A 26,375-nucleotide genomic window follows, 5' to 3' on the forward strand; every position below is an offset into this window, starting at 1 on the left:
TACTGGCAAAAATAAGTTTACTGTACAGGATGCATTTCAAGGTCATTACAAGCATCTGCCTTACAAAAATAATGATATAAGGAAAACTCATGCCACGTTCCAAGAAAGTTATGCTGCTTTGGGCATGCAAAAGAATAATACTCAAGACAACCGGAAATCTGAACTAGACAATCACAATAATTTACAGTTACAAATCATTAGTCAAGCCTCTTTTTCCGTACAGAATTACTGGTGAGTTTACTACTACATCCATTCCACAAGCTTGGAGATGACTGCATTTTAGTTAGTATTTTACACTCCAAATATAATGAAAATAGGTTTTCGTTAAACTATTTACATAAATATTTCATAATTTACAGAGAGGATTAAGTAGAGCTAGAAATTCCACTCTTGTCCACCTGGAAGAAAAAAATGTATACAAAAGGTTTGTGCTTAGGCTAATAATTTATTTGACAAACAATTTGTTTGAGAAAGTCAGATTATAAAATTTCTAAGCGCAAATTATAAACAAGATCCTTTCCATTGCGGTAATAATAAATTATGTTCATTTGTCAATTATTTTAAAGTTGCTTTAGTGCCTACCACAATTAACTGCATACACCAGAGCAGACTAAACAGATTGAGATAAAGGACAAAATGTTTTAAATAAAGTTGAAATAGAAGTCACATATTTTGACCAGCTTGTATTTTCAAAAGCTATGTTTTTAGCATCAAAAAAATCCAGCCCTATGCCTAGATATGGCATTGCAAATGTTTAGGATTAAACAGATATTCCAACTGGCTACTATTTGGGCTGATAGTGCAGGTGAAGTGGTTTTATTAGATGAGTGTGCACTGTACCATGTGTGGTTGCAATCTAAACAAAATATTGTGTTATGAATAAAGCGTAGCTGCTACTTTGCTTATAAATTGAGGCCAAGTTAAGTACCGCTTTTCTACATGTTTCTAAATTGTCCAGATTTAGCTCTAGATTTCCCCAAGGATGTATCTCATGCTGCTTCTGAAGCTTTGCCTCCATAAACTGTTCATTTTAAAATTTCCTTTGTCTAGTACATGACTACTAGAATAGCACACCTCTCATAAACAGGAGCGTTCTGCAAAGTACTTAAGAAATAACTGCAGCCCATCATGCGGCTTGAAGAATGGGATTTCTTATCAAATATATACTATTTGTTTCTGGTTGACAAATGGTCAAAGTTGAGTATATCAGAGCAAATTAATCTTATTGTTCCACAATGTTATTTTTGGGCATCTCATCTGTCAGAAGACTGACACACAGAAATAATGTTCCAGGTGCTTCAAAAAAATATTACTGAAACTTCAACTTGTTTTAGTAGATGAGTAGCTTCTATATTTAGGCTTGGATCCCAAAGTGTGTCATGCACAACTGGAAACCCCAGGGGGAATGGGAACCCATTCTCTGCCCACCCTCGGCTGCAGCCCTGCACACACCATTCTGAAAACTCTTTGGAAGTGACTTCCCAGAGGGTATAGGGAGCTGCAGTGGGAAACCCAGAGTGCAAACACATTAACACCATAGACAGCTACTGAATCCAAGCCTCTGTGTTTAATTTATAGTGGAAGAAAATGAAGTGCTTCACACTAAATAGCTGAGCAAAATTATTATTGATCTAGAAAAATATTCTGAAAAATTATTTACTTTCTACATTTCTTTGAAAAATGAATATAGTATAGAGACCACAAGATAGTGGATTTAGAATCTCAAAGATCGTTAGTTCCTTGTCTACAAGTAGGTGTGGGGCTTGCTAGGTTTGATTTATTTACAGCTGAAAAGCAAGCCTTGTATTTTTAAACCCATTATTTGGCGACGTGAAATAGAACTATTTCCCTGGACTCCCAACATTTCTTTCCACTGTAAGGAGCCACTACCAATTATTTGAAAGGCAATTAATGTTAGAAGTGCACTGGATGTGCAACAATACTGTAACTATTAGCTACAGATTGATCTTAGACCTCGGACTTCATTCTATTTAGATTACCAATGAGTACAAGTATTAACAATTGTTGCAATCTTTTCTACAAGCAAGAAAAACCCAACTTTCTCCCTTCCTCACTACAGAGATTACAATATTTTACAAAAGAATTGTACCTAAAAAAAGGGACAATGCATTAATTTATTTGGTACCTTGTTTTTTATTTTTCTTAAATACAACCCATTTGTAAAATGTCACATGACCTGGAGCAGATAGAGACTAAAGGTGTAAGACAATCAGTACTGTTCAAAACAACTGATTTTCTTCAAGTTCAGTCCATGAATGGAATAAGTATGTGGGTAGATGATGTTGTGAATGTGCCCAAGAGAGAAGGAACCTCTGTTTTTATCTATATTTCTAAGCACCCGATAGGAGTAGTTTGAACCTTCTAAATACATGTGTGTAGTTTTGCAGCTCTTTGCACCACCAGCTGTGGTGCTGTTTTCAAAACTTTAACTGATGTTAGCCAGTTTCCTTCAGAAATTATGTTTCCGGTAATCAATATTGGGCAGTAATGACAATTTTAAATAAATCTGAATGTACCGTACATGGTATAAAAAGTATCAAATTGTCATCTAATTTAGAATGCATTAACTTGTCAAGGCTGCATTGGGAAACAGCTGCTTAACAAGTGAACCCTGATACTTTATGATCTTATGTGCAGTTGGCCATACAAAATTTCCTTAGGATCTTCAACTCTTCCTCAGGCTCAAGTCGCTGTTCGTTACTAATGCTGACAGAGATGTACTTTCTGATGCATCATCTTTGAGATTCAGGAATGATTCTCTAGTTATTTGCAGGATCTCTCTCAGTCCTTTGTTTTCCTGCTGTAAGCAAGGACACAATGCTTTTAAATGTAGCATAGTAAAGCATGAAATAATATTTGAACAGAGAAGACATTATGGAGGGAATATATTAAATTATTTCAAGCACGTAAAAGGAAAAAAATTGGAAAACACAGATAAAGTTCAAGTCATACAGTGGCACTATTACTTCCCTTGATCTAGATGCTATACTCCTATTGATGCAGCCCAGAATTGCATTGGCTTTTTTAGCTGCCGCGTCACGCTCTTGGCTCATGTCAAGTTTGTGGTCAACCAAGACTCCTAGATCCTTTTCACATGTACTGCTCTCAAGCCAGGTGTCACCCATCTTGTATTTGTGCCTCTCATTTTTTTTGCCCAAGTGCAATACTTTACATTTCTCCCTGTTAAAATTCATCTTGTTTGTTTTGGCCCAGTTCTCTAAACTGTCAAGGTCGTTTTGAAGTGTGATCCTGTCCTCTGGGGTGTTAGCCACCCCTCCCAGTTTGGTGTCATCTGCTAGGTTTCCCATGAGGCTACACAATAAATTCTTTCCCAGAATATGCTACTGGAAACAATCATAAGACTAAAAATAAGCTTACAGCAGCAGCAGAAGCCATTACTTGGGCCACTGCAATGAAAGCCAGCCCCTAGGATCTAGATGCCAAATGGTGTTTTTTACACGATAAAGTAAGTCTGTTTACCACATAAGGTATGACTACCAAATGTAATTAAAAATGCATTTTAAGGTAAATTGTGTAAAATGTTTGCCTCGTGCTAAGTGACCAATTTCATTCAAAACGGAAAATGATTCCGAAAATGAATTCTGTCATTTACTAATGATCTGAATTCATCAGTTTAGAAGTATCACTTATTTTTTCAATTTCCATAGAATTGAATATTTACCTCAAGCTGAAAAATGCGTTCCTGTTCTTTGCAACCCTGCTGTTCATCAATTTCAATGGCCTTTCGCATGACTGCTGCCATTTCTGTGATTTGGTCCACATGTTCTTGTAGCTCCTAAACCAAAAGAATAAAAACCACTAGTAACATTTCAAATTTAAAATGCCAACTGAGTTGTAAATAATAAAAGTTTATAAAAAGCATAATATTTTTTTATTTCAATATTTTATTATAAGTCTTTCCAACACAATAAACCACAGGTAGTCTTTGGTAATATTACTATTCCAAAATAATTTCTTCCCATTCTTCATATCCAGCAGGGGTTTTTTTAGAGCAGTGGTTCCCAACCGGTTTTTTGGCCATGCCCCACCTAAGCATCTCTAAAATCCTGATGCCCTCCCATGACATAGAATTCTTATTATTCAAAAAGTGAAATCCTATTCATGTGGAGGAAGCCTAAAAGGCCATTAACTTGGTCTAACTCATTCTCGAATTGCCCCCCATAAAAATCAAATTGCCCCCCCCCCCCGTGGGGCATGTGTCCCACATTAGGAACCATGGTTTTAGAGCCACCTTCAGGAGAACAGACATAATGAACAACTGCCTTCTCCATGATGGTACACTATACTTCTATGTGCAAGGGTCTTGGGGTATCAATGACATAGTGTTCAAACAGGAGTTGCATTCCATTTTTTGAGCAATTAAAGCACCTCATCTCACTTTGCAATGAACATGTAGCACATCAATTCAGGAGGAACATTAAATAAGTCATTCAAAAGGTGATTGGAAACTAAGGAAACAAATCTGTTAAATTAGCTTCAGTAAGCAAGTGCGTAGGCTAACAGCACTCTATTGGGTTATCAGCCCTGAGAAAAACAACCCAGTTCTTTGGGCAGTGTATTCTATCTAATACACTGGCCTTTAGACAAACTGAAAAGTTTCCATTTAGCTCTTTGGAGAGTTAGCATTCCATTGACTACTTCAGGTTATTTTGTAGTCTTCAATATGTCTTCAGTATGACACCAAACCTATGCATGGTATGCAGTTAAATTTGTTTAGATGTGTACAGGTCTGGAATTCTGGCTAGGTGAAATCAGGAGTTACAAGCAAAAGTAGTGGATGGAAAAAGAATTAAGTACTCCTCCTGCTATCACCTACTACTTTGCAAATCTTTTTTCCCCAGTGCCAATGTGCAGTAGAAGAGGGTGAAGATCTGGAAATGAGTCTTGGCCACGCAGCTCTAGTCTTAGAGTAAAAAAGTAAAGTCTGAAGTTAAAACTACTGAAGGTGCATAAATCAGAAGGTAAAACATTAGTACTGCAAAAGGCTTAGAGAATTTTAAAAGGCATACTACCTTAGAGTGCTGCTCCTTTAACTTCATTATTATACCTGGATCATCCTTTTTACTGGCCATGAGCAGCCTAAACATCTGCTCTCTGTATTTGCTCATTATTAGCTCCAAGGCAGATTGGTGTTCTTCAAGAGAAGTACGTAATTCTGTCGAAATAAGTTCAATACATTTCACTTGTGCACAGGAAACTATCTAAACATAGCAGGTGCTTCTGCTTGTGTTGTATCCAACTGAATTATACTCAGAGTAGCCCCATGGAAATGAATTGCCCAACGTTAGTAATGTCCATTCATTTCAGTGGGTTTGCTCTGAGCAGGCTAATGTTGTATACAAACAATCCACTATATTGCTCAGACTACTGGAGAACTACCCATTTCATTATAGTTGCCATAGTATTAATTAATTGGGGGGTGGATATATGAAACTAACCCAAATTTCTGATACTATGAATTGATAGTGTCTAGCACTACAACAAACAGATAAGCAAATGTGTGTTGGTACACCATTAATATACGTGGCAACATGTTTAATCAAACCAAACAACTACCTACAGGCAACTCTTACATAGGGGTTATGTTCCAGGGCTAGAGTGTAAAGCCAAAACTGCATATAGTGAAAGCCAGGCATGCCCAAAGTCCGTTTTCGGGGTCTAATCCGGCCCGGTGGTCGGTTTAATCTGGCCCCTGTGGCAGTTTATTTCCTGGGGTAAAATCCTAAAAAAAGCTCAACTTCAATGCTAAAAAAAGGTTAACAATTTTGGTTGGTCCTTTGGTTGGCCCTCACTTCATCAAATCTGGCCCTCTTTGGAAAACGTTTGGACACCATTGGTGAAAGCACATTGGGTTCAATGGAGGGTGGGATTGCCAGTTATTTTCCCCCAGACGTCGGCCTCTTCTCCCTTTGTCCATCCCCCAAGCGTGTAAAGCTGAATGTGCACAGGTTAAATGCACGCAAGTTGCAAGTTATCTGTAGAAGATTTGCTAATTACTCCCCTTTTAAATTTTCTGTATTCAGATAATTTCTTTAGCAACAGTAGACCACCTGTTCAATCATTCCATAACAATCACCCCTAGTTCCTAAAACCCAGATGTGGAAGCAGTTTCTGTTCAATCTGATAAGAGTTACACCAATACTGTCACACAGAAAAAAATAAAGTATTCTATTAGTAGGTCTAGTTGTTAGCATTAATGCATTATAAGCATACGTCCATGAACTTTTTACCCATCCAATCTTTATAAGTGTCTGACCCCGTCAGGATGAAAGGGTTACAAATAAATCATCATCATCTTTTATCTTGGGAAAGGTAAAGGTAAAGGTACCCCTGCCCGTATGGGCCAGTCTTGACAGACTCTAGGGTTGTGCGCTCATCTCACTCTAGAGGCTGGGAGCCAGCGCTGTCCGCAGACACTTCTGGGTCACGTGGCCAGCGTGACGAAGCTGCTCTGGCGAGCCAGAGCAGCACACGGAAACGCCATTTACCTTCCCGCTAGTAAGCGGTCCCTATTTATCTACTTGCACCCGGGGGTGCTTTCGAACTGCTAGGTTGGCAGGCGCTGGGACCGAGCAATGGGAGTGCACCCCGCTGTGGGGATTCGAACCGCCGACCATGCGATCGGTAAGTCCTAGGCGCTGAGGTTTTACCCACAGCGCCACCCGCGTTTATCTTGGGTACTGAGCATTTTTACTACTAGTCTCTAGCTATCCAATCATCTGCAGAATCTTGACACATTTCCTTAGAGCTTTCAGTCCAATCAGGCGCCCATCCCATCTATCTTCAAAGCAGCATCCACCTATTGCTTCAGACCTTTTAATGAATTAACAGTGTATATGCACCTCAGATGTAGTAGTAGTAGTAGTAACAGTAACAGTGGTAGTAAACAAATGATTAGTTTCAATGAAATGTTTTAAAGTTAATGAACAATCTTTGGGATTCAGTTACTGGAACTTACATTATAAACTATGTAAATGGTGCAGAATCTCCTTCCAGAGTGAATGCTTACTCACCTTTATTTTCTTGCTGTAGTTCCCTGATCTGCCTGTTTTCCTGCTGGATTCCCAGTACCAGTGAAGAGCGGGGCCTATGTCTTGCTACTTCATTAAGTTCTTGAATTTCTTCTTGGTACTGAAAGTAGGCAAATTTTTCATAATTGGCATGCTGTACTGCATAATATTGTGGTATTTCCATAATTGTACTCTGAAGTATCCTTTCACCAAACCCTCCCCCTTATCTTATGGGGGGAAAGGGTTGTTAAATCAGTGTCTGCAGCTGCATGCTGCCTACACTCTGTTCAGTCAGCTTCACAGCGAAACTTGCGCCACTTGTTCTCCAGTATTTGTCCAGCCTGCTTTATAGTATAGAGCCTCTCAGAGTATCAAGGAGCTGCTTGAGCTCCAAAACACTGGAGTGGACACTCAGGAATGATTGTGTCAACCACCCATTCTTCTTGCCATTCCATAGCACAGCGTTTCTCAAACTTGGGTCATCCCTGACCACTGGCCCGGCTAGCTAGGGATGATGGAATTTGTAGTAAAACAACAGCTGGAGACTCAAGTTTGAGAAACACTGCCATAGCAAGACCACGGCTTCAACAAGATCATCACCTTTCTCTACTAGAAAAATCCCCCAGAGCATTCAGAAATGCATCAGGTTCCATCAGTCTCTGAGGGTTGGCCATCAGAATGGGCCCACCACCCTTATGTTACAGTACATGTATGAACTGTTATTTTCAGCTGGCTGGCATACTTACCTATGGGTGTGGCAGGGGTATTGAATGGAAATGAAACACATACAAAAATGCCTGTGACTATTAGATTATAACTTAAATATATGCAAAATAAGCACAGTATATATGTTTCTCTCAGCAAAAATACCTTCCAAAGAGCTCACTTGGTTCTTTCACGAATGTGGTTTAGGTAGCAGGCTGCAATGCTACTGTTAGAAAGGTCTTTGCAGATAACAGCTTATTGATTGTTTCTATGCCCATGTTGTGCTGTAGATTGTTATTCTCTTTTTATACTGCTGTTTTAATTCTAGGTTTAATACTATTAAGCCATTTATGAGCCTTCATGGATGGAAAGGCAAGGCATAAATATAGTTAAATTTTAAAAAGTTAAATAAAGGACAAGAATACTAATGGAAAGCAACAGTAGAGTGTTCAGATGCAAGTCCTAGCAGGTAAAAGAGTCTATTGAAGCTTTAAAAAAGAGTGGCTAGGGAAACCCAGCCAGATGGGTGGGGTATAAATAAATTATTATTATTATTAAAATATGTGTTAGAGAGATTTTTTTTTGCAGAAAAATGAGTTTAAAAGTCCAAGTGCCTGCCAAAAATTTAATATATTTACAATATGATTGATACAAGGAAAATCTGATCAAAGTTGAACAACATAATGCAAAAGAATCCCTAGGCTTCAATTGTGGATGCATAAGATTTTGCAAGACTATACAACACTACATTATTTAAACTGGTCTCAAATTTATATGCAAAAAGCTGAAGGTCCTCTCTCTCTCGCACACACAACACACAATATACAGATTACATCAACTAATTCAAACGCCTTATTAAACATTTAACTGACTGTGTAATTCATTTTACTCCCTAGGCCACTGCAAATAATCTTAAACGGTCACATTTAAACAGTCTATTTCCAAATAGGAACAATAAACAAGAGACCACACACCTGCTTCATTGCTTCCACTCGTTTGTTGAGTGCCGTAGTTTGTTCAATCAGAGCTTCCGCTGCATTATCATGTTCTCTCAGTTGCTCCACTAGTGCTTTTGCATCAGCTAGGGCCTTCTCAATTGTGCAACTCATTTCTATAATAAATGATTGGACAAAGTGTTTGTTGCATAATGTAAACACAAAGTCATTACTTGCAAGATGTGTGGCGTGTGTGTTCCCATATTCTGAAACATTAAAATATAATTATCATCTTACTCCCCAGCCAGAGGAACCATTTTAATATGTACTCTAGTGTTAGCAACTGAGATAGAAAAGCTATTCGTCACATGGCTCCTGGAACCTGGGTTATGGGCGCAAAAACAGAATGACTAGTCATATTTTTTTCCAATGCAACAGCACTTTCTATTTATTTTTTCATAATTTGGTTCTTTTTGCAGTTTGTGGTATTTGGAAAGTTGTAACTAGCCATAGCAAAACAGGTCATACAGACAGCACAGTGGGACTTAAGTTTAGGCATGTATAGGACAGAGTGGCTGGGGAAAACCAGCCAGATGGGAAGCGTATAAATATTAAAATTATTATTAGTATTAGTATTATAGTAACACCCAGTGAACTTCTTGGCTGAGTGGGGATTTGAATCTGGGTCTCCCAGGTCCTAGACCTACAAATACTCTAACCACTACACCACACTGACTCTCACAGGAGTAAACCTTTTTTCTTTTAGCTTGCAAAGTCACAGCTTCTGTGATAGGTGGAACTGCCAGTGAGGGACATTGTCTCACTTTGTCATGCCCACATAACAGGATTATTTTCAAAGTTCTAATGTTTTTATTTCTATAAAGGAAAGCATTTCCCTGTAAATGGTACAGGAGCACTCATGTAATTCTTTTAAAAAGTAGGGGGATACTCCACCATTTAAAGATCACTGGTTTCTTTGAAGATTTGCCCCCACCCCAGATTACCATTGTAGCTATAGTGTATCAACCACATGAATGTGCAGTGGCGGACTGGCCAGGGTGTCAGCTTGCCTGATGCCAAGTGCCACCCCCCCCCCCACTAAAGCATAAGACAATCTGTCAAAAATGTTAATGATGATGGAGGAAATTCCCCTTCAGCTCGGCGCCTTGTGCTGGGAAACCACCTGTATCACCCTAAATCTGGTGCTGTTTCACACATTTCTCAAAACTTATATCCTGCTCGTCTACTAACAGTACCCATAATGACACACAATATAATCATAAATGATGCTGTATAATGAATAAAATATACAGATACCAACCAATTTCTAAAAGCATTAATATAAACGCTTAAAAACAAAAACTACAGCAATGAGAGTAAAAGAATTTGCACATTAGAATGGGCAGGATTAAAACTAGGTGTTACATTTTGAATTTAAGAACTTTGCTAGTGTAAAGTGTCCTGTTATGTAAATTACATTACCAAAAGATGTGTCAGAGGAAGTGTACAATCAAAGACAGGATAATCATGTTGACTTCTTATTTGTATGGTGGCTTGAAATACTACCTAGGCAGGCATGGATTGTGACTGTCAGTGAATTTCTAATGTGTTTTTCCAGTGTTAGCATTTATGATATGGGGTGGGGGTGGTTTACAATGTTAGTGAAACCTTAGAGCAGAGATGGGGAAAGCAATTTAAATTGGCTATTAAATGTTTTGATTTGTTGTTTTTTTAATTTGTTGTGTTAGTTTATACTTTTTGTTTTTATAATAGTATTTATTTTAAATGGTACTTTGTGTTTCTTTCTACTTTATTAGGTGCCCTGGAAACCTTAAACTGTGTCAAAGTTGTGGGATATAAATCATGCGAAGTAAGTAAGTACATTACAGTCAGCCCTGCAGCTATCAGTGCAGGGACTGTGATGGGTACAAAACCCAAGTTCCTTATCTTTTAATGCATGTTTTGTTGTGTGTGGTTTTTTTTTTTTTTACATTTAAGCACACAATCAAGGAGCACATACACACACATGCCAATAATCCACATCCTCCAGCAGTTCTCTAGCAGGGGCACCTCCCCCCCCCCACCTGAACCAGTGGCTTCAAGTTACTGTCACAAAGTTCATTTCCTTCCTTCCTTGGAAGAGCTGGATGACAGCGGAAAGGACTCTCCTTCCCTGGAGGTTTTCAAGCAGAGGCTGGCTGGCCACCTGTCACTTAGGCTTGAGCTGAGTTTCCCGCATGGCTGGGGGTTGGACTAGATGGCCCTCGGGGGTTGGTCGCCGCCCCCCTTCTCCCCCCCCCCCCGCTCACCGATGGTTCCACCTCATTCCTCGCCGGGCGGGGGGGGGATGTGGCGAGGCCCCCGCAGCCCTTCGCCTTCGCCTCTCGTCCGCCGCGGCGCTTCCTCAGATGGCGGCGACGGCTGGCGGGAGCGGAGGACGCGGAGGCGGCGCAGACCCGCCGACAGACCCCATGAGGGGGCCGTGAGGTAGGTGGGGAAGAGCGAGCTCGACGCCGGCGGAAGGATGGGCCCGAGCGTCACTCAAAAGCGGCTCTCGCGAGACTTCGCGGCGAGCTCACCCAGCACCACCTCCGCTCTCCCGGGGGCGGGGCCGAAGGGCGGCGCCAATGCAGTATCGCGGGACTTCCCTGAAGGGGAGAGGAGGAAATGCCTCTCAATTTCTCCAGCTAATAGAACTCTGCGCCAAGATATCGCGAGAATCTCCCTCAAGGGAGAAGCAGACATTACAGATGTGCGCATGTAGACGTGTACTGAGGAGCTTGCTTCTGGGTTGACTTCGAGCTACTTTTTGTCAGAAGTGACAGGCAGGGGCGCCAACTGAAACGGAATATTGTGGGAGCCCAGGTAAGCCCCGCCCCACATCAGTGATCACATGACACAAGGCATGCTCTCCATTGGAATGGCAACAATGCCCATTCACTTTGCGGGGACCAAAGCCCCTGTGGCTCCTCTGGCCACAGATGCCCGTCAGCATCCAGAACCTTCCCGCATTGTTTCTCGAAAGGAGGAGCCGGGGCATTGGCGTTTCCCAGCAGCAGCCGGAGCCCTCCTCTCGCCTTTCTCGCCTCTATGAAACCGGCGGAGGCTCTCGCGATGTCTTAAGGGAGCCGCCGCGGAAAAGGCGAGGGCGGCTGGGCCGGCTCCGAGAAGAAGCGGGAAGGCGCCGGCTGGCCCGTTTCCCGTCAGGCGAGTCCCAGGGCGGCCGAAGCCTCTTCCGCTTTCGGTGCGGCGAGACTTCGGGAGGGCGGCCGGTGTCAGGAGCCACAGTAAGAAACACCCTCCGAGCCCCTCTCGCGCCCTCCCCTCAGCCGCTGCGCGCCAACCCCGTCAGCCCCAGCCGGACTAAATGCTACTTTTCGATAAAACCCGCGCGAATTAAGCCCCTTTTATTTTTACTTATTAAATTTGTATGTCGCCCTTTGGTAATCTCAGGGCGCTCCACGGCATCGAAATACAATATAGGAACACAAGATACACAAGAAAAGCAAGGACAAAAACAAAACAAAAACTCCCCCCCCCAAAAAAAAACACACATTTAAAAAGGCTGTGGGATATTCGTCAGCCACAAGGCCTGATACCTAAAGGTAAAGGTGTGTAATGAAGGCCTCAGGTGAGCCTCATGGCCAAGAGCATTCCACAGACGTGGGGCCACTGCAGAAAAAGGCTGATTTTCGTGTGGCTGCCCTCTGGACCTCTCGTGGAGGAGGCATTTGGATAGGTTGGAAGATCTGAATAGGTGCTGCTCGGTTGCCTGGCGCCCAGGGTCAGCTCAGGGCATTTTGGCATCTGCGGCAAACCCCCAACTTGTGCTGCTCTCGTCCCCACCAGGGGGGAAAGGGGTCAGGGGAGATCTGCATAAGGAACAGCTGCCCCAGTGGACCCGGCACTCTCCTTGCCTCCTCTCATGGGTGGGCAGGCCCTGATGGAGCCCAAGATGAAACACGCACTGTGATTCCTTTCCCCCTAGCTCAATGGAGCAGTCTTTTGTAATTCTGCAAGCTGGAGAATTCTACCATCACTACCAGCCCTAGAGACAACTGCTTGCAAGATCCACAAAAGAACACATTCTTTTCCTACCTACATTTAAAACAGCAACAACAACTTGCTAACTAACTAAAGAGTTTCCACTGAAGGGAGAGGGGCTTCTATCCTAGAAATCCTCATGCAGAAGCAAATTGTGCGGAAGTTCAAGATTTTTTAAAAATCCCAATTCTTAACTCATTTGGGGCTTTTTCCCCCTTCAGCTGCTGTCTTTTCAGAGTTTTAGGTGAATGGGCATGTGACCTATAAACAAGCATATATCTACAAAAAGTTTTTATTGTCTTTTTGTTGGGGGGGGTTGAGAAAGAATGACAATTAGAATCATAGAATTGTAGAATTGGTAGGGATCCTGAGGGTCATCTAGTCCAATCCCTTACAATGCAGGAATCTCAACCAGATCACTATCAACATGGCTTGGGTTTTCACATCTTCAAAATCTGTTGAAAGGGGATTGTGGTTCTTGGTTTCACACAGATTGTTTTCTTAAGTTTGAAATCTTCTTTAGAAGAATAATTATGTATTATTATTATTATTATTATTAGTTGAGTAAGGGACGCAGGTGGCACTGTGGGTTAAACCACAGAGCCTAGGACTTGCCGATCAGAAGGTCGGCGGTTCGAATCCCTGCGACGGGGTGAGCTCCCGTTGCTCGGTCCCTGCTCCTGCCAACCTAGCAGTTCGAAAGCACATCAAAGTGCAAGTAGATAAATAGGTACCGCTCCGGCGGGAAGGTAAATGGCGTTTCCGTGAGCTGCTCTGGTTTGGCAGAAGCGGCTTATTCATGCCGGCCACTTGACCCGGAAGCTGTACACAGGCTCCTCGGCCAGTAAAGCAAGATGAGCGCCGCAACCCCAGAGTCGGTCATGACTGGACCGAATGGTTAGGGGTCCCTTTACCCTTTACCTATTAGTTGAGTACTGCTTACCCCTCATAAATTGAAGAAATGTTTAAGATGAGATGGAAAACAAATTGGTTGTCTTTAGCACTGAGTAAAAGTGTCACATTTTACATTTTACATAATCTTGTGAGAGATGTGACACATGGAAAAGCAATATTATGCAGTGTTAATTGAGACAAGAATAAAAGTGCAACAGTACTGAACAAAGTTTCTTAATTTAAATATTATGAGCTAACTATTTGAGAAGCCAACTAATACACTAAAATGATTAATCTAAAACAGGTACCCCCAAACTCAGCCCTCCAGATGGTTTGGGACTACAGTTCTCATCATCCCTGACTACTGGTCCTGTTAGCTAGGGATGATGGGAGTTGTAGTCCAAAAACATCTTTAGGGCCGAGTTTGGGGATGCCTGATCTATAATATCAGAAGGTTCCTAGTAAGATGGAAACTTTCATAAATATCTTTTAGTCCTAATAAATGTGGATGTTGGTATTTGTGTCTTTAAAAGCATTACTGACTTGGAAACCTACATTGGATCCCATTTGAAGGAAATGCCCTTGACATACCAAGCATGATTTTTTGGAATGAAGCAAATCACAACGTAAAACTGTGCCCAGGGGTAGTGGTTTGTTTCTCCCCAGCACAAGCAGGAAGGAGCAAATCAGCCCATCCTAGCAAATCATTACTGTTTACTGTATTGTGCAAACGGGGGCACTGTACGTATTTGCTTTTTTCAAAGTAATTACTGAACCACACATCAAAGGAAGCAGGAAAGGATTGCCAATAGGTACACTGCAAAAGTGCATCAAAAGAAGTACAGTCATACCTTGGGTTACAGACAATTCAGGTTGCGGACTGCCGAAACCCGGAAGTACTGGAACGGGTTACTTCCGGGTTTCGGCGGTCGCACATGTGCAGAAGCTGCAGAAGCGCTAAATTGCGCTATGCACAGAAGTGCCGAATCGCAACCCACGCGTGCGCAGACGTGCCGCTGCGGGTTGCAAAGGTGCATCCTGCAAGGATTACGTTCGCAATCCGAGCGTCCACTGTATTTTCACAACTACACTATTTTTAATATATAAAAATTTTATTTGCATTTTTGCATATGATTCAGAAAAGACATAAAAAGAAAGAAAAAGGGACCCCCCCCCCACAAAAATAAGAACAAAGAACAAAACTCATAAGGACTCCCCTTCTTCTCCTTTGCTGGTTTCTTTTGTTTTCTACCCCTTCTGCATATTCTAAATTCCCTAATTCTACTCTTCTTACGCTTTATCTCCTGCTTTCTCTTACACTGATGAATTTATTCAAGTCCTACTAATCTGTTCACTTGTTTATACTGATTTTAAAAATACCTTACAAACATTTCCCAATCCTTTTTGTATTTTTTATTCACATCTTCACTTTTAGGCTTGCTTATGAGGCTACAATCCTATAGTCACTTGCTGGAAGTAAGCTTCATTGAACTCTAGGAATTATGTCTGAATAGATATGTATGATTGTGCTGAAATTTGCATAGTGTTTACTAATTCTGTTACTCATTTCTTGTAGGAAGAAAATGAAACTTTTTTCAGAATCACACAAAACAGTTTTTGTGGTGGATCACTGCCCTTATATGGCAGAATCTTGCAGACAACATGTTGACTTTGATATGTTAATGAAGAATCGGACCCAAGGAATCATACCTCTTGCACCTATATCACGATCGCTATGGACCTGTTCAGTAGAATCATCCATGGAATATTGTAGAATAATGTTTGATATATTCCCCTTTAAAAAACTAGTAAGTAACAGGTAAAATTATATTTTGTATTTAGGGGAGTCTACACTAATAGTGCATCATAACTATGTTTACTCTTGAGTTCTGTAGGATTTGTACTTTAGTGGTCATGATTGCAGTTTAGTGCTTCTTGAAATTTGCAATCTTGATCTTTGGCCACCTTATGCAGTTGCACAATTTGTTGTTGGTCTTTTGATTTTAGTATTGTGTAAAGTACAGTTGTGCCTGCATTTACATTGGTGCCTAAGACAAAATTGCTGAAACTGAAGATAGTGAGAGATACAGAAGAGATGATGAATAAGTTTGCAAAGGTATGGAAGTAACCATATTTTGTAAAGAATTGGTAGCCATGGTAAGCTCAACCCATTCCATAGCCATGGGGACATTGTGTTAGTAGAAACTGGCAACTCTTTCATTTTATTTTCTAAAAATCACTGAATAGAAATCTGTATTTTGAATTTGGTACTTGCTACCACATTTTTCTTCACACTTAAGAAATACAATTAGTTACAGCTTTCAGTAATGATTGACATGCAATTCACTGCACATCCTGTGCATACCTTGGGGATATTGCAGGTTTGGTTCCAGACCACTGCGATAAAGTGAATATTGCAATAAAGTGTGTCATACATTTTTTGTTTGTTTCCCAGTGCAATTGAAGTTATGTTTACACTATACTGTAGTCTCTTAAGCGCAGCCACCCTGGCTGCAGGGGTGGGCAGCGAAAAACCAGCCACTTTCACTCCCATGGCCAGAAGTGGGGTGGTTTCCCTCCCCTGGAAGGAGCCAGGGTGCCTGTGGCTGCACCTACGTCCTTGTGAGGAGCAGTATCTGTGAGGCACAATAAAGCAATGCATGATAAAACAAGGTATGCCTGTACTCAGAATTATTCCACTATGTTCAATGAGGCATCCTCCCCTGTTAGTCCCTTTCATATTTTTTTTTAAATGTTCATATTGTGCTCGGATTTTGATAAAATGATATGGTAAGGTGATTTAACAAAATTATATAAAATATAATAAAAACAGATGAAATTAATAAAATTAAGATGAAATTAATAAAATTAATAAAAACAGATGAAATTAATAAAATCCATTCTAAGATTAATTTAAAATTAATTTCATACACTAACAGAAATAAAAATAAAATGAAATAAAAATAAGAATAACAGAATTCAGAATAAAAACATTAGCATTGCTGTACTAAAGTTCCAGACCTCCCCCCCTCACTATAGTTGTTTAGATGAAGGGTTTGGCGTATTAAAAGTGGCAATACCTTTCTCATTTTAGATTCTCTGCAGCAATTTATCTTTGCCAGCTGAATATTCTAAAGTAGAATAATTAGATCTTTACTACCTACAGTCATACAGCTATTGGTAGAGGCAAATTCAAATTATCCATTGTGATTAATGGGACTTCTTACTATTAGATTTTACAGTGTGTGTATAAGCTTTCAGAGCTTCAGCTTCTCTTTCTGATAGGAGTTACATTCATTTAACTAGTTATTATTGACACATCACTTGAAGGAATAACAGGTTATTTAAAAAAAAATCAACTCAATTTTTTTATGAAACATAGGTGACACAATGACTTTTTTTAGCTTTTAACATAATGGTCTGGTTTGTATGACATGCTCAGTGAAACCTTGGCTTATTGAGATCTCCTATGCTCACAAAAGCTTCGCTGCTCCCTGGTCCTTTTTTAAAAAAACTATTAACTATTTTCTTGGTTTACAACGGTACGTGCATTGTCTTTTTTCGTGTTGTGTTTTCTACAGATCAATTACATTTGTTGGGAGACATTAGTATTGTATACAGTATAAGGTTGGAGAAGAAAAAAGAGGGGTACTGGGGTGGCAAAACATATTATTTTACTTAATATATGTGTGGGGTTTTTGTCACCATCACTTGGGTAGGTCCCCCCCCCCCATTCGCTTATTATTTCTTGGTAGTGAGAGAGGTGGGGGGGGGAGCAGGGTGTGATTGGTTGTCTTTAGTTGGCTGCAGTGAGATTTGTTTGCCGGGGGGGGGGGGGAGGAATTGTTGGATCAAGTTAGCCAGGGCTTGACATAGCGTGCCGCCCAAACTGGGATTTGTGGTTAGGTTTTCTCCTCGTCAGACTTTGTGGTTACAGGTTGCTATTAATGAGAGTTAAACCAAGAGTTAAACATTGATGCAGTGCAGCAGCAAAGGGACCTGGGAGGAGCAAAGCAGGTCCAAGATTCTCTGTGCACATTTATGCTAAGCCAAGCTTTGGCTTAGTGTGTTATGTGAACCAGCCAGATGTGATGTTCTATGCATCTTCAGCTCATCTTTTTGTAATACCATTATAATTTGTTGGGAGGAGCTTGAAGATTCAGCACGTGTTCCCTGACCCTATGGATAGTGTTAATTGTTACAGTATCAAGATTTAAAAATGTTTTCTTAAGCTGTGTTTTGTAAATTTTCAGGTGAACTTCATTGTAAGTGATTCTGGAGCAAATGTCTTAAACTCTTGGAACCAAGAAGATCAAAGTTTGCAAGAGGTATGATTTTTGTTAGGGTTAAGGGAAGATAATAAATTATAGTAACTAAGATCCCAGGGTAGGTTACAACATTAAAACACAATATTAAAAACAGTTTAAAACAACTTACAATCACAAAAATAAGGTGGGTCCTAAAAATGATTTATAAAGCTACCCTTAACTATTTGCTGGAGAGCCAAAATGTAGGAAGGGCCTACATAGATGCAAGTTATTTCTTCACCCTATCCTGTATTCATCTTTTGGGGATATTGAGGCACCATGAAGTCTTATTCCTTTCCTTTTTCAATTGATTTGTTTACCGTAATTTTCGCTCTATAACACGCAGATTTTTTCTCCTAAAAAGTAAGGGGAAATGTTTGTTCGTGTTATTGAGCAAATGTGTGGTCCCTGGAGTTGACTCGCTCGAGCGCAGAGGCAAAAATCAGGCAAAAATAAGATCGGGCGGGCGGGCGGAGGGAAGGCGGAAGCTGCTGCTTTCCTGCATTCTGCCTTAGGGTCTTACTGCCCACCCGCTTCTGTTTTGGGTTGCTGCGTTTGCTCAAACGCAACAAAGAGCAGGGAAATCCCCTGCCCTCCTGGCAAGCAGAGGGTTAAGGAAAGGATTGAGTCCTTCCTTCTAATTCCTTCCTAGTCACACTGCTCGCAGGCTCCAGCCCACCACCTCCTCCTCTCCCTGCTCTAGGGACTCGCAGGCAGCCGAAAAACATGCAGGTGGGAGAGAGAGAGGGGGGGGGAGGGCTGGCTTGGGTGGGGGGGGGAACTTTTGCCTTCCTTTCCTCCCTCCCGTTAAATCCCTCCCCTGCATTCTTAGCCAGCTGCTTTTCCGCACACCCCTCTCGTGCTCCTTGTCCCTTCTGTGTTTTTCCTTCCCTCCCCATTTAAAACGTGGTGACAAAGCACGGATCCACATGGATCCTCAGGATTTTTGCATTGGATCGCCCCAAATTCACCATCAGATAACATAGCATGTCCATGGCTACAGCCTGCACCAAAAAAACCACGTACCCACTGTTGCCCGGGGCCACAATGGTGCAAAAACGTGGTTACAAAGCACAGATCCACATAGATTCTCAGGATTTTTGCATTGGGCTACCCCAAACTCACCGTCAAATCACATGTCTGTGGCCACAGCATGAAGCACAAAAATGATACATCCACCGTTTCATTCAGAATTTTTTTTTCTTGTTTTCCTCCTCTAAAAACTATGTGCGTGTTATGGTCAGATGCGTGTTATAGAGCGAAAAATAGGGTAGTCCAATACTGAAATAGAATCAGCCTAGACTATTTGAGTTTTTTCAAAGGTCTGACTGAGGCTACTGCAGATAGTGGAGTTGAATTTGAATTAAATTGTAGATAGCTTGCAGTACAGTATAATAATTGGCATCCAGTGCAGATGCCAGCCATTTTTTGCGCTTATGTGGTTCATGATGAAAAGGGGGACATACAGACATATGTGGTGGGAGTGTTCAAAAATTCTGGGGAAGTATCTTTGCAGACATATATTTCATTTCAAGGCAGACAGTTCCTATGTCCCCAGGACTGGCATTGCTTAATTTGTATAGTCAGGGCTCACCAAGAATTAGAAATAAAGATCTTATAACCCGTTTATTGACCACGGCAAGAACAACCATAGCCAGAACATGGAAAACATTGCAACTGTGGCTAAGTGGTATTAAGTGGTCTGGCTGATAGCTTTGTTGGAAAAGCTAACATGGAAACTGCAGGTAGCAAGAGGTCAAAAGAAAAACAATTTTATTGAACGCATAGGTAGTGAGGAACATGTGGGAGTAGTGTTTGGGGGGGGTAACATAGTTTGGAACACCTGAAATATACATTTTAACCATTCAAATTGTTGCAGATATAATGTACTCCTTTTTAATGAGATTGGAACACATGACATGTTATTTTATGGTTTTTAAGATTATGAGAATGTTTGAAATATATACTGTGGCAAATAAACTATTTTTAAATGAAAATAATAATAACAAGAAGCCAATTGAGTTCTTACTTGATCATATTTGACCAGTGAACATCCCAACCCTGTTCAGTATTGTGTATCTGAAATATTTAAAATATTTTTTAAAATAACAAAGGATTACATCAAAAAGTTCTCTTCCTCCAATGAAAGGAGTCCTTTTCCAATGGAGGAAGAGAATCTTTGGCTCCAGCCCATATGTATTATCTATGGGACTGAGAACTAGTCTCTAGCACATCCCTACACATTATTATACTATGCTTCAAAAGAAAGTTTCATCAGCAAAGTCTAGGAATAATTCATCATTAATGGGAAAATCAAATTTGCTTCTAATTTCATGACAGGCAAAGAGAGAGATTCCAAATATAAAAGTGATGGAAAGCAAATACGACCTGGGTTAATGGTTAAAATGTTATTTATAGAGCACAAATTTTGAATGGGAAGAAATTTTTTGTATTAAAGATTGTCAGGGTTTCATTGGGTTTGTTCTATTAATTTTTCATTGTTATTGGCTACGGCTGCAATCTTAACCCCACTTTTCCGAGAGTAAGCTCCATTAACATTCACTAGGAGTTACTTTTGAGTAGCCATGGTTAGGTACTTTATGGAAAAAGAATTTGTTTGGGGTCGTAGCAGTTTATATCCCTACAGATTAATGATCTAGCTATTTGTAGACATATGCAGACAAAATGTGCATTGTTATTTTAAGAGGATAATAGACCTAGATGCTTTATAGCAATATAGTATAGTGGAAAACCTCTGGAACTTTTCTTGTCAATGTGCTTTTGTGTATGGAATAACTTGTTTTTGTGACATGATCTCTTCAGTAATAAGAACTAGGATTGCAACAAAACTTTTTTTTTTAATCAGTTAATGGCCGCTTTAGCAGCTGTTGGACCTCCCAATCCTCGTGCAGACCCTGAATGCTGCAGTATACTTCATGGCTTAGTTGCAGCAGTAGAGGCACTCTGCAAAATTACTGAATACCAACATGAGGCCCGAACCTTATTAATGGAGAATGCTGACCGTGTTGGAAACAGAGGACGAATAATCTGTATTACTAACGCAAAGAGGTTTGTAGCACCTCCTGTATTAATGTAACAATTTTATAACTTAGCAAAGCTTTTTAGGTTCTGTTTTACCTGTAAGACTTCTTGCATATTAATATATTGGTGGAAGACTGCTGAAAAATTAACCCATGTTCAGAGTCTGACAGTGACCATCTGTGTTGCTACAGAGGTGTGTAGAGGGGAAGTAGAAAGTATGGCAAGCATCATGTGTCTATTGCAAAATTAGAGTAAATTGTCAAATACCTGTTTCTCTTAGCTGTCCTCGTAAGGAGGGAAATGCACTTCTATTTTGCAAACTGTGGAATAGAGAAATAAATAAATAAATAGTCCAGTAGCATCTTAGAGACCAAGTTTGTTCTGGTCTTGAAGGTTCTCCTGGACAATTTATTTATTTATTTGTTCTGAATATAAGCTTTCATGTGCATGCACACTTCTTCAGATAATAAAGACCGGAATTCCTATATGAACTATGGCTCTCAAGTTCTTAAAAATGTTTTTATCCAAAATTATAGAATGTAGCACATAGAGGTACACAGTATATAATTTTAGCAGTTAGAATAACAATACTACAGTATCATCATTGTAAATACCAGTTGTAATAATAAATGAATTATTATATTTTCTCATGATAGTTGATTTTCAATATTTTTTTCTAAGATAAATGTGTTCCTCCATTCCAGTGACAGCCATGTACGAATGCTTGAGGAGTTTGTCCAGGAAACGATACATGAACACAACAAACTAGCAGCTAATTCAGATCAGTAAGTATGCAGACTAGTTATTCCATTTGAATGCATAATTTTATTGAATTCTGTATTTGTGGTGCTAAAAATGGAATTTGTGAGACCTTTTGGGGCTGTGGCTCAGTGTAAAGCACACGCTTTTCATGCAAAAGCTTCCTGGTTTAATCCCTTGCATCTGTAGAAAGGGGTAAGAGAGGTTTCTGTCTGAAACTCTAAGAAAGTCATTGGCAGGCAATGTGGATATTACTGAATTAAATGGTTCAGTGGACTGAAGTTATAAGACAGCATTCCTATGCTCCTAGGTGAGAGAAGGATGAGAGTGTCTTGCATGGAGTTTGTTTTTACTAAAACCTTATTTTCACCTTTCATTAGCATATTTTACAAGCATTGTGAGAAGCATCTTGTACTCTGTGCCCAATCTATTTCCCATGTATTGTGAGATATGGTAGTCAAGTATTCCCTAGTGAGAAAAAGTGGGGCAGATTGTGTGCAAAGCATCTGGAATATTCCTTGCAGTAAGAAATTCTTAGGTATACTAAATGTAGTCCATTTGTTTGTTCATGAGAGTAGGTGAGCAAACAAAAGCCCAAAGATACCTTATATTTGGGAATGACTCTTCTCTATTAAAAGACTGCACTAAAGCTTCCTTAAGCACATAAAACCACACACTCCTGACTCAATGGAAACAAGAGAGTATATTGCATGAAATCATGTTGCTATCTTATTTGGGAGAATTTGAACAGTTTACGGGTTCAGACAAGAAAAATGGGCCATAATAATTATTGTTAACATTTTTGGCTTACAATTGGCACATATAAACAATATATCTGGCATCATCATGGCCATCTAGTACAAGTTACAAATCTTTAAAATTTAAATTGTGTGTTTTACTTACAGGAAATGGAAGCGTGATCCTGAAAGTATATCAAGAAATTGAAAATTGCAGTGTGTGCTAACTGTACTATACTACAATCAGTGCTTTTGTCTGGCTTCATATTCATGAAATAAGTTAAAAGTTTCTGAATGCTAGGTATTTTGCAGTTGATGTGGCATTACTGCCTTGGTAACAGAATGTTTTGTGCTTTCTAGTCTTATGCAGATCCAGAGATGTGAGCTGGTCTTAATTCACACTTACCCTGTTGGTGAGGAAAGTCTTGTGTCAGATCATCTTAAAAAAGAGGTAAGGCTCTTAAATTACTGCATAACTTTATATAGCACTTTCGTGTGTTTAGAATTTTATCTTGGTGTTTATGCTGCATACATGTAAAATTAAATATTTTTTGTTAATAGGAAAATGTTGGTACTGTAGTGGAGTAAAAGAAATGACTTGCCTCCAGCACACAAAGCCCACAATTTACATGGGCATTATGTTCTGGAGTGGTAAAACCAAAATCACATGTAGTCAAGACACATTGGGTTAAATGGCAGGTGGGATTGCCAGTCTTTTTTCCTGGATGCCTTCCCTTTTCCAGCCTATTTAAAAAATATATTTTCATTTTTATTTGCCAAGCACATAAACTGAATACACACAAGTTAAAAGTGCGTAAATTGTGATATGTAAAGATGGGTTTCGCATAATCCAGGATTTAATTCCATGTTTTTATACTATCTGCCAGAAACTTATTGGGCTAAAGAAGTTGGCTATCCTTCACCAATCTGACAATGAGAACTTTGCGTGAATGGGATCTGTATGAATGAGTGAGTCCTGGAAGAGGGGATAGTTGCAGACGGTATATTATATAAAAGACTAGGACCACATTTTCAGAGATTTATCTGTGAATATAAGATTATACATTTTAACAGATTGGCCATTCACTAGATAAAAAATTTCCTGTTCTTATCTAGATATTCTTACTGAAGTATATGCTGCCATACCATAATTGCTACTACTGAGTATTCTGTGTGTGTATGTGTGTATTTGTCTTTTTTTAAAAAGCTCTCTCCTGTCTTAACCAGCGAAGTACATAGTGTTCGGGCTGGACGGCATCTGGCCACCAGACTGAATGTTTTAGTACAGCAGCATTTTGATCTGGCTTCAACCACTATAACTAACATCCCCATGAAGGTAAGGTTGTGTCAGCAGCTCTGTGCTGAAGTAGCTGCACCGTTTCTTTTAAATTTGTTTAATGGTTTTAATGTTTATTTAATGATATTTTTACATTTGTTTTTTTCTCTCCATATCATATTTTTTCTGTTTTTTATTAGCCCACATTCAATGTCTGTGACCAGGTTAGTAAATTTTATGAAGGAGAAAAAAAGGATCACAGAACAAAATTCAGCGATTCGTTCAATTATGAAAGTAGTATTTGTTTTCCTTTATTTTACATAAATGTAGTCTAGTTGGCTTCAAATTACTTTGTCTGTGATTCTTTTGTTTTTAATACATGTGTTAGAAATTTCTGCCCCTTGTGCATTTTAGTGGCATAGTGAGCCTTTCTTTCCTCTGTGTCATTTCCATGCATTCCTTCCAACATAAAGGTGTTTGTAACAAGTAGAAGAAACACACAGGAGTTAAAAAATAAATCCCAAGCGATTTAGTGCTATTTCAGCAAGAAAGGTAGAAACAGGAAAACAATTTTGATGAGATATTATAAAAAATGTGGCCCTTTACCTGGCTTTGACATTCTCCCTGCTGATACTTAGTGTAATCCTATGCATGTTTACTCAGAAGTATATCTCACTGTGTTCATAGGGGCTTACTCCCTAGTAAGCATGTTTAGGATTGCAGCCCTAGTGGGGGGTTTCCTTTTATTATTGGCCTTACTTGGCCCTGCAGTGGCCATTGGAGAAACCTGTCCTCCTTATTAGCCTGAAATTTCAATTATATGTTGTAATTGAGCACTATTTGGAAAGAACATACCCAGTATTTGTATTGGTTAAAAGAATGCACAAAAGGAAAAGCATTGTAACACTAATAAACAGTGGGGTTTGTGTGTGGTTGTTGTTGTTTTTGCTGAACATTAATTGTACTGCCTGGATTGTGTAACCTAAGGCAGCAGTTACATTTTTTTGTGAATGATGCACCCTGGCCATTTGAATTAAACTTCAGTGAACCATCGCATACAATGTTTTATGTTTGCAAATACCTTGTTTGCAACTTACTGACCTGTGTGCTGCTGCTATGCTTTCTCTTCTTGCCTTTTGTTGTTTCTAGTAATAGTATATATGTTGGGTTCCCTTTGTATTATTTATTCAAAAACAAGTCCTAGTGAATGTCTTTTGCTAATCTGCAATATGTGGTGTTTGCTAATCTGCCTCAACTATTTAAAAGTTGGTGTTTCCTTTTATCTTTTTACCCTTATGCATGCAGTTTGAACCATAGTAGCTGCTAATCCAGCTGTGGAAGCCAGATAAGACTATGTGTGGTTTCTCTTCTTAATCTGAAGTGAAAGAAATCCCCATAAAATGAGAAATGGCTACACTTGCTGATGGTGGTGTTATAATCATAATTATTGTTCATTGCTTATGAAATGAAAATGCTTCCCTGTTGGATAACTTATCTCTGAATGGAAGTGGATGTTGGATCGGTTTTTATATTGCATTCCTACTTAATTTTATGTGTAGAAATAAACAAGGACAAGGCTATTGAATGAACTCACATCTTAATTTGGCATTGGATTTTGAACATTCATTGTAGTTATTTTTAAAAAGTAATCTAAATAAAGTAATTGAAGGATACAAGCATTTGTGCTTACTGGAAGTAAGCCTCATTAAACACAGTGGGATTTACTTTAGAGAAAACATGCATAAGATTGTTCTGTTTATGATTATAAGCTGCTAGATCGTTAAAGAAGTCAATAACTCAATAAATTTCCTCAATTCCAACTCATTAATGCTTTCATGTCTAAGTGTTCTTTTTCCTTTTGCAGTCTTATATTGAAAGGCAAAACATAAAATTATCCTTGTATTCTTTTGTTTCTTTTTTTAAAACTAATCTTCTTTCACACACATACGTGTGTGTGTGTGTGTGTGTGTGTGTGTGTTTCTTTAAAAGGAAGAGCAGCATGCCAATACATCTGCCAATTATGATGTGGAACTACTTCATCACAAGGAAGCACACGTAGACTTTTTAAAAAGTGGTGAGTAGAACAAATAATATAGATAATATATAATAATATAATCTGAGATATAATATAGTTACAACTGTGGATATTAAGGCTGTTTTGTATTTTGGGACTGCTTTTAGAATTTATGATTTTTTGAAAGCTTATTGGTTAACTTCTGTCAGGGAACTGCCATCGGAACCAAGAGTGGAGGTAAGGCTCCCCAATGACGCCGGAGAGGGAACCAGCAAGGAGAGAGGGAGAGCTTCCTCTGGGGAAGGAAATCAGCGTGACGCCAGGAAGAAAGGGGAGGCTGAGAGGGCTTCGGAGGGAGGGCTCCGAGACTCTTCCACCAGCGGGGAGAGCACAGGACCTCCGCTTGGCACGCCCACTCTGCGCAGAAAGCTTCCGCGCAGGGAGGCTAGGAGGAGACTTGGTGTAAAAGAACTTTTATGTTGGAAGAAGTTCAGGAAACGCCCACTGACGGATTCTGCCAGTGATTAAGACAGCCACGGTGTAAGGGCTGTCCGGCCAGGGAAAAGATTTAGCCAGACAACCCAGCCTGGAGCAGTTGCGGCTTACACAC

The 26,375-nt window shown here is 39.8% G+C and overlaps 2 protein-coding genes across 5 annotated transcripts in view; one reads left to right on the forward strand and one right to left on the reverse strand.

Moving 5' to 3' along the window:
* On the reverse strand, positions 1-11,129 carry FGFR1OP2 (FGFR1 oncogene partner 2). Of its 3 annotated transcripts, none has more exons than XM_081879231.1 (6): positions 11,002-11,129; positions 8,732-8,868; positions 7,056-7,173; positions 5,055-5,197; positions 3,704-3,817; positions 1-2,818 (listed from the first exon to the last, which is right to left on the reverse strand). In XM_081879231.1, exons 2-6 carry the CDS (start codon positions 8,864-8,866, stop codon positions 2,687-2,689), a joined length of 642 nt encoding a protein of 213 aa, XP_081735357.1. In that variant the 5' UTR covers positions 8,867-8,868; positions 11,002-11,129; the 3' UTR covers positions 1-2,686. The 3 variants fall into 3 exon arrangements, with proteins under 3 accessions (XP_081735357.1, XP_081735355.1, XP_081735356.1); XM_081879229.1 differs by having other exon boundaries at positions 1-2,821; positions 11,002-11,121; XM_081879230.1 differs by lacking the exon at positions 11,002-11,129 and adding an exon at positions 10,175-10,286 and having other exon boundaries at positions 1-2,821.
* INTS13 (integrator complex subunit 13) overlaps positions 11,040-26,375 on the forward strand; it is a gene marked incomplete at its 5' end in the record, with an annotated part of 27,321 nt that continues 11,985 nt past the window's right edge. The window contains 9 exons of one of the 2 annotated variants that reach the window (XM_081879139.1): positions 11,040-11,179; positions 15,207-15,438; positions 17,884-17,958; positions 20,804-21,006; positions 21,684-21,764; positions 22,836-22,926; positions 23,683-23,811; positions 23,952-23,975; positions 25,741-25,825. In XM_081879139.1, the coding sequence (XP_081735265.1) occupies positions 11,040-11,179; positions 15,207-15,438; positions 17,884-17,958; positions 20,804-21,006; positions 21,684-21,764; positions 22,836-22,926; positions 23,683-23,811; positions 23,952-23,975; positions 25,741-25,825 (1,060 nt within the window). The remainder of the gene's footprint in view (positions 11,180-15,206; positions 15,439-17,883; positions 17,959-20,803; positions 21,007-21,683; positions 21,765-22,835; positions 22,927-23,682; positions 23,812-23,951; positions 23,976-25,740; positions 25,826-26,375) is intronic. The other variant, XM_081879140.1, reaches the window with a different exon arrangement.

This window comes from Podarcis erhardii (assembly GCF_964252035.2).
Source record: "Podarcis erhardii genome assembly, chromosome: 10".
Lineage (NCBI taxonomy): Eukaryota > Metazoa > Chordata > Lepidosauria > Squamata > Lacertidae > Podarcis > Podarcis erhardii.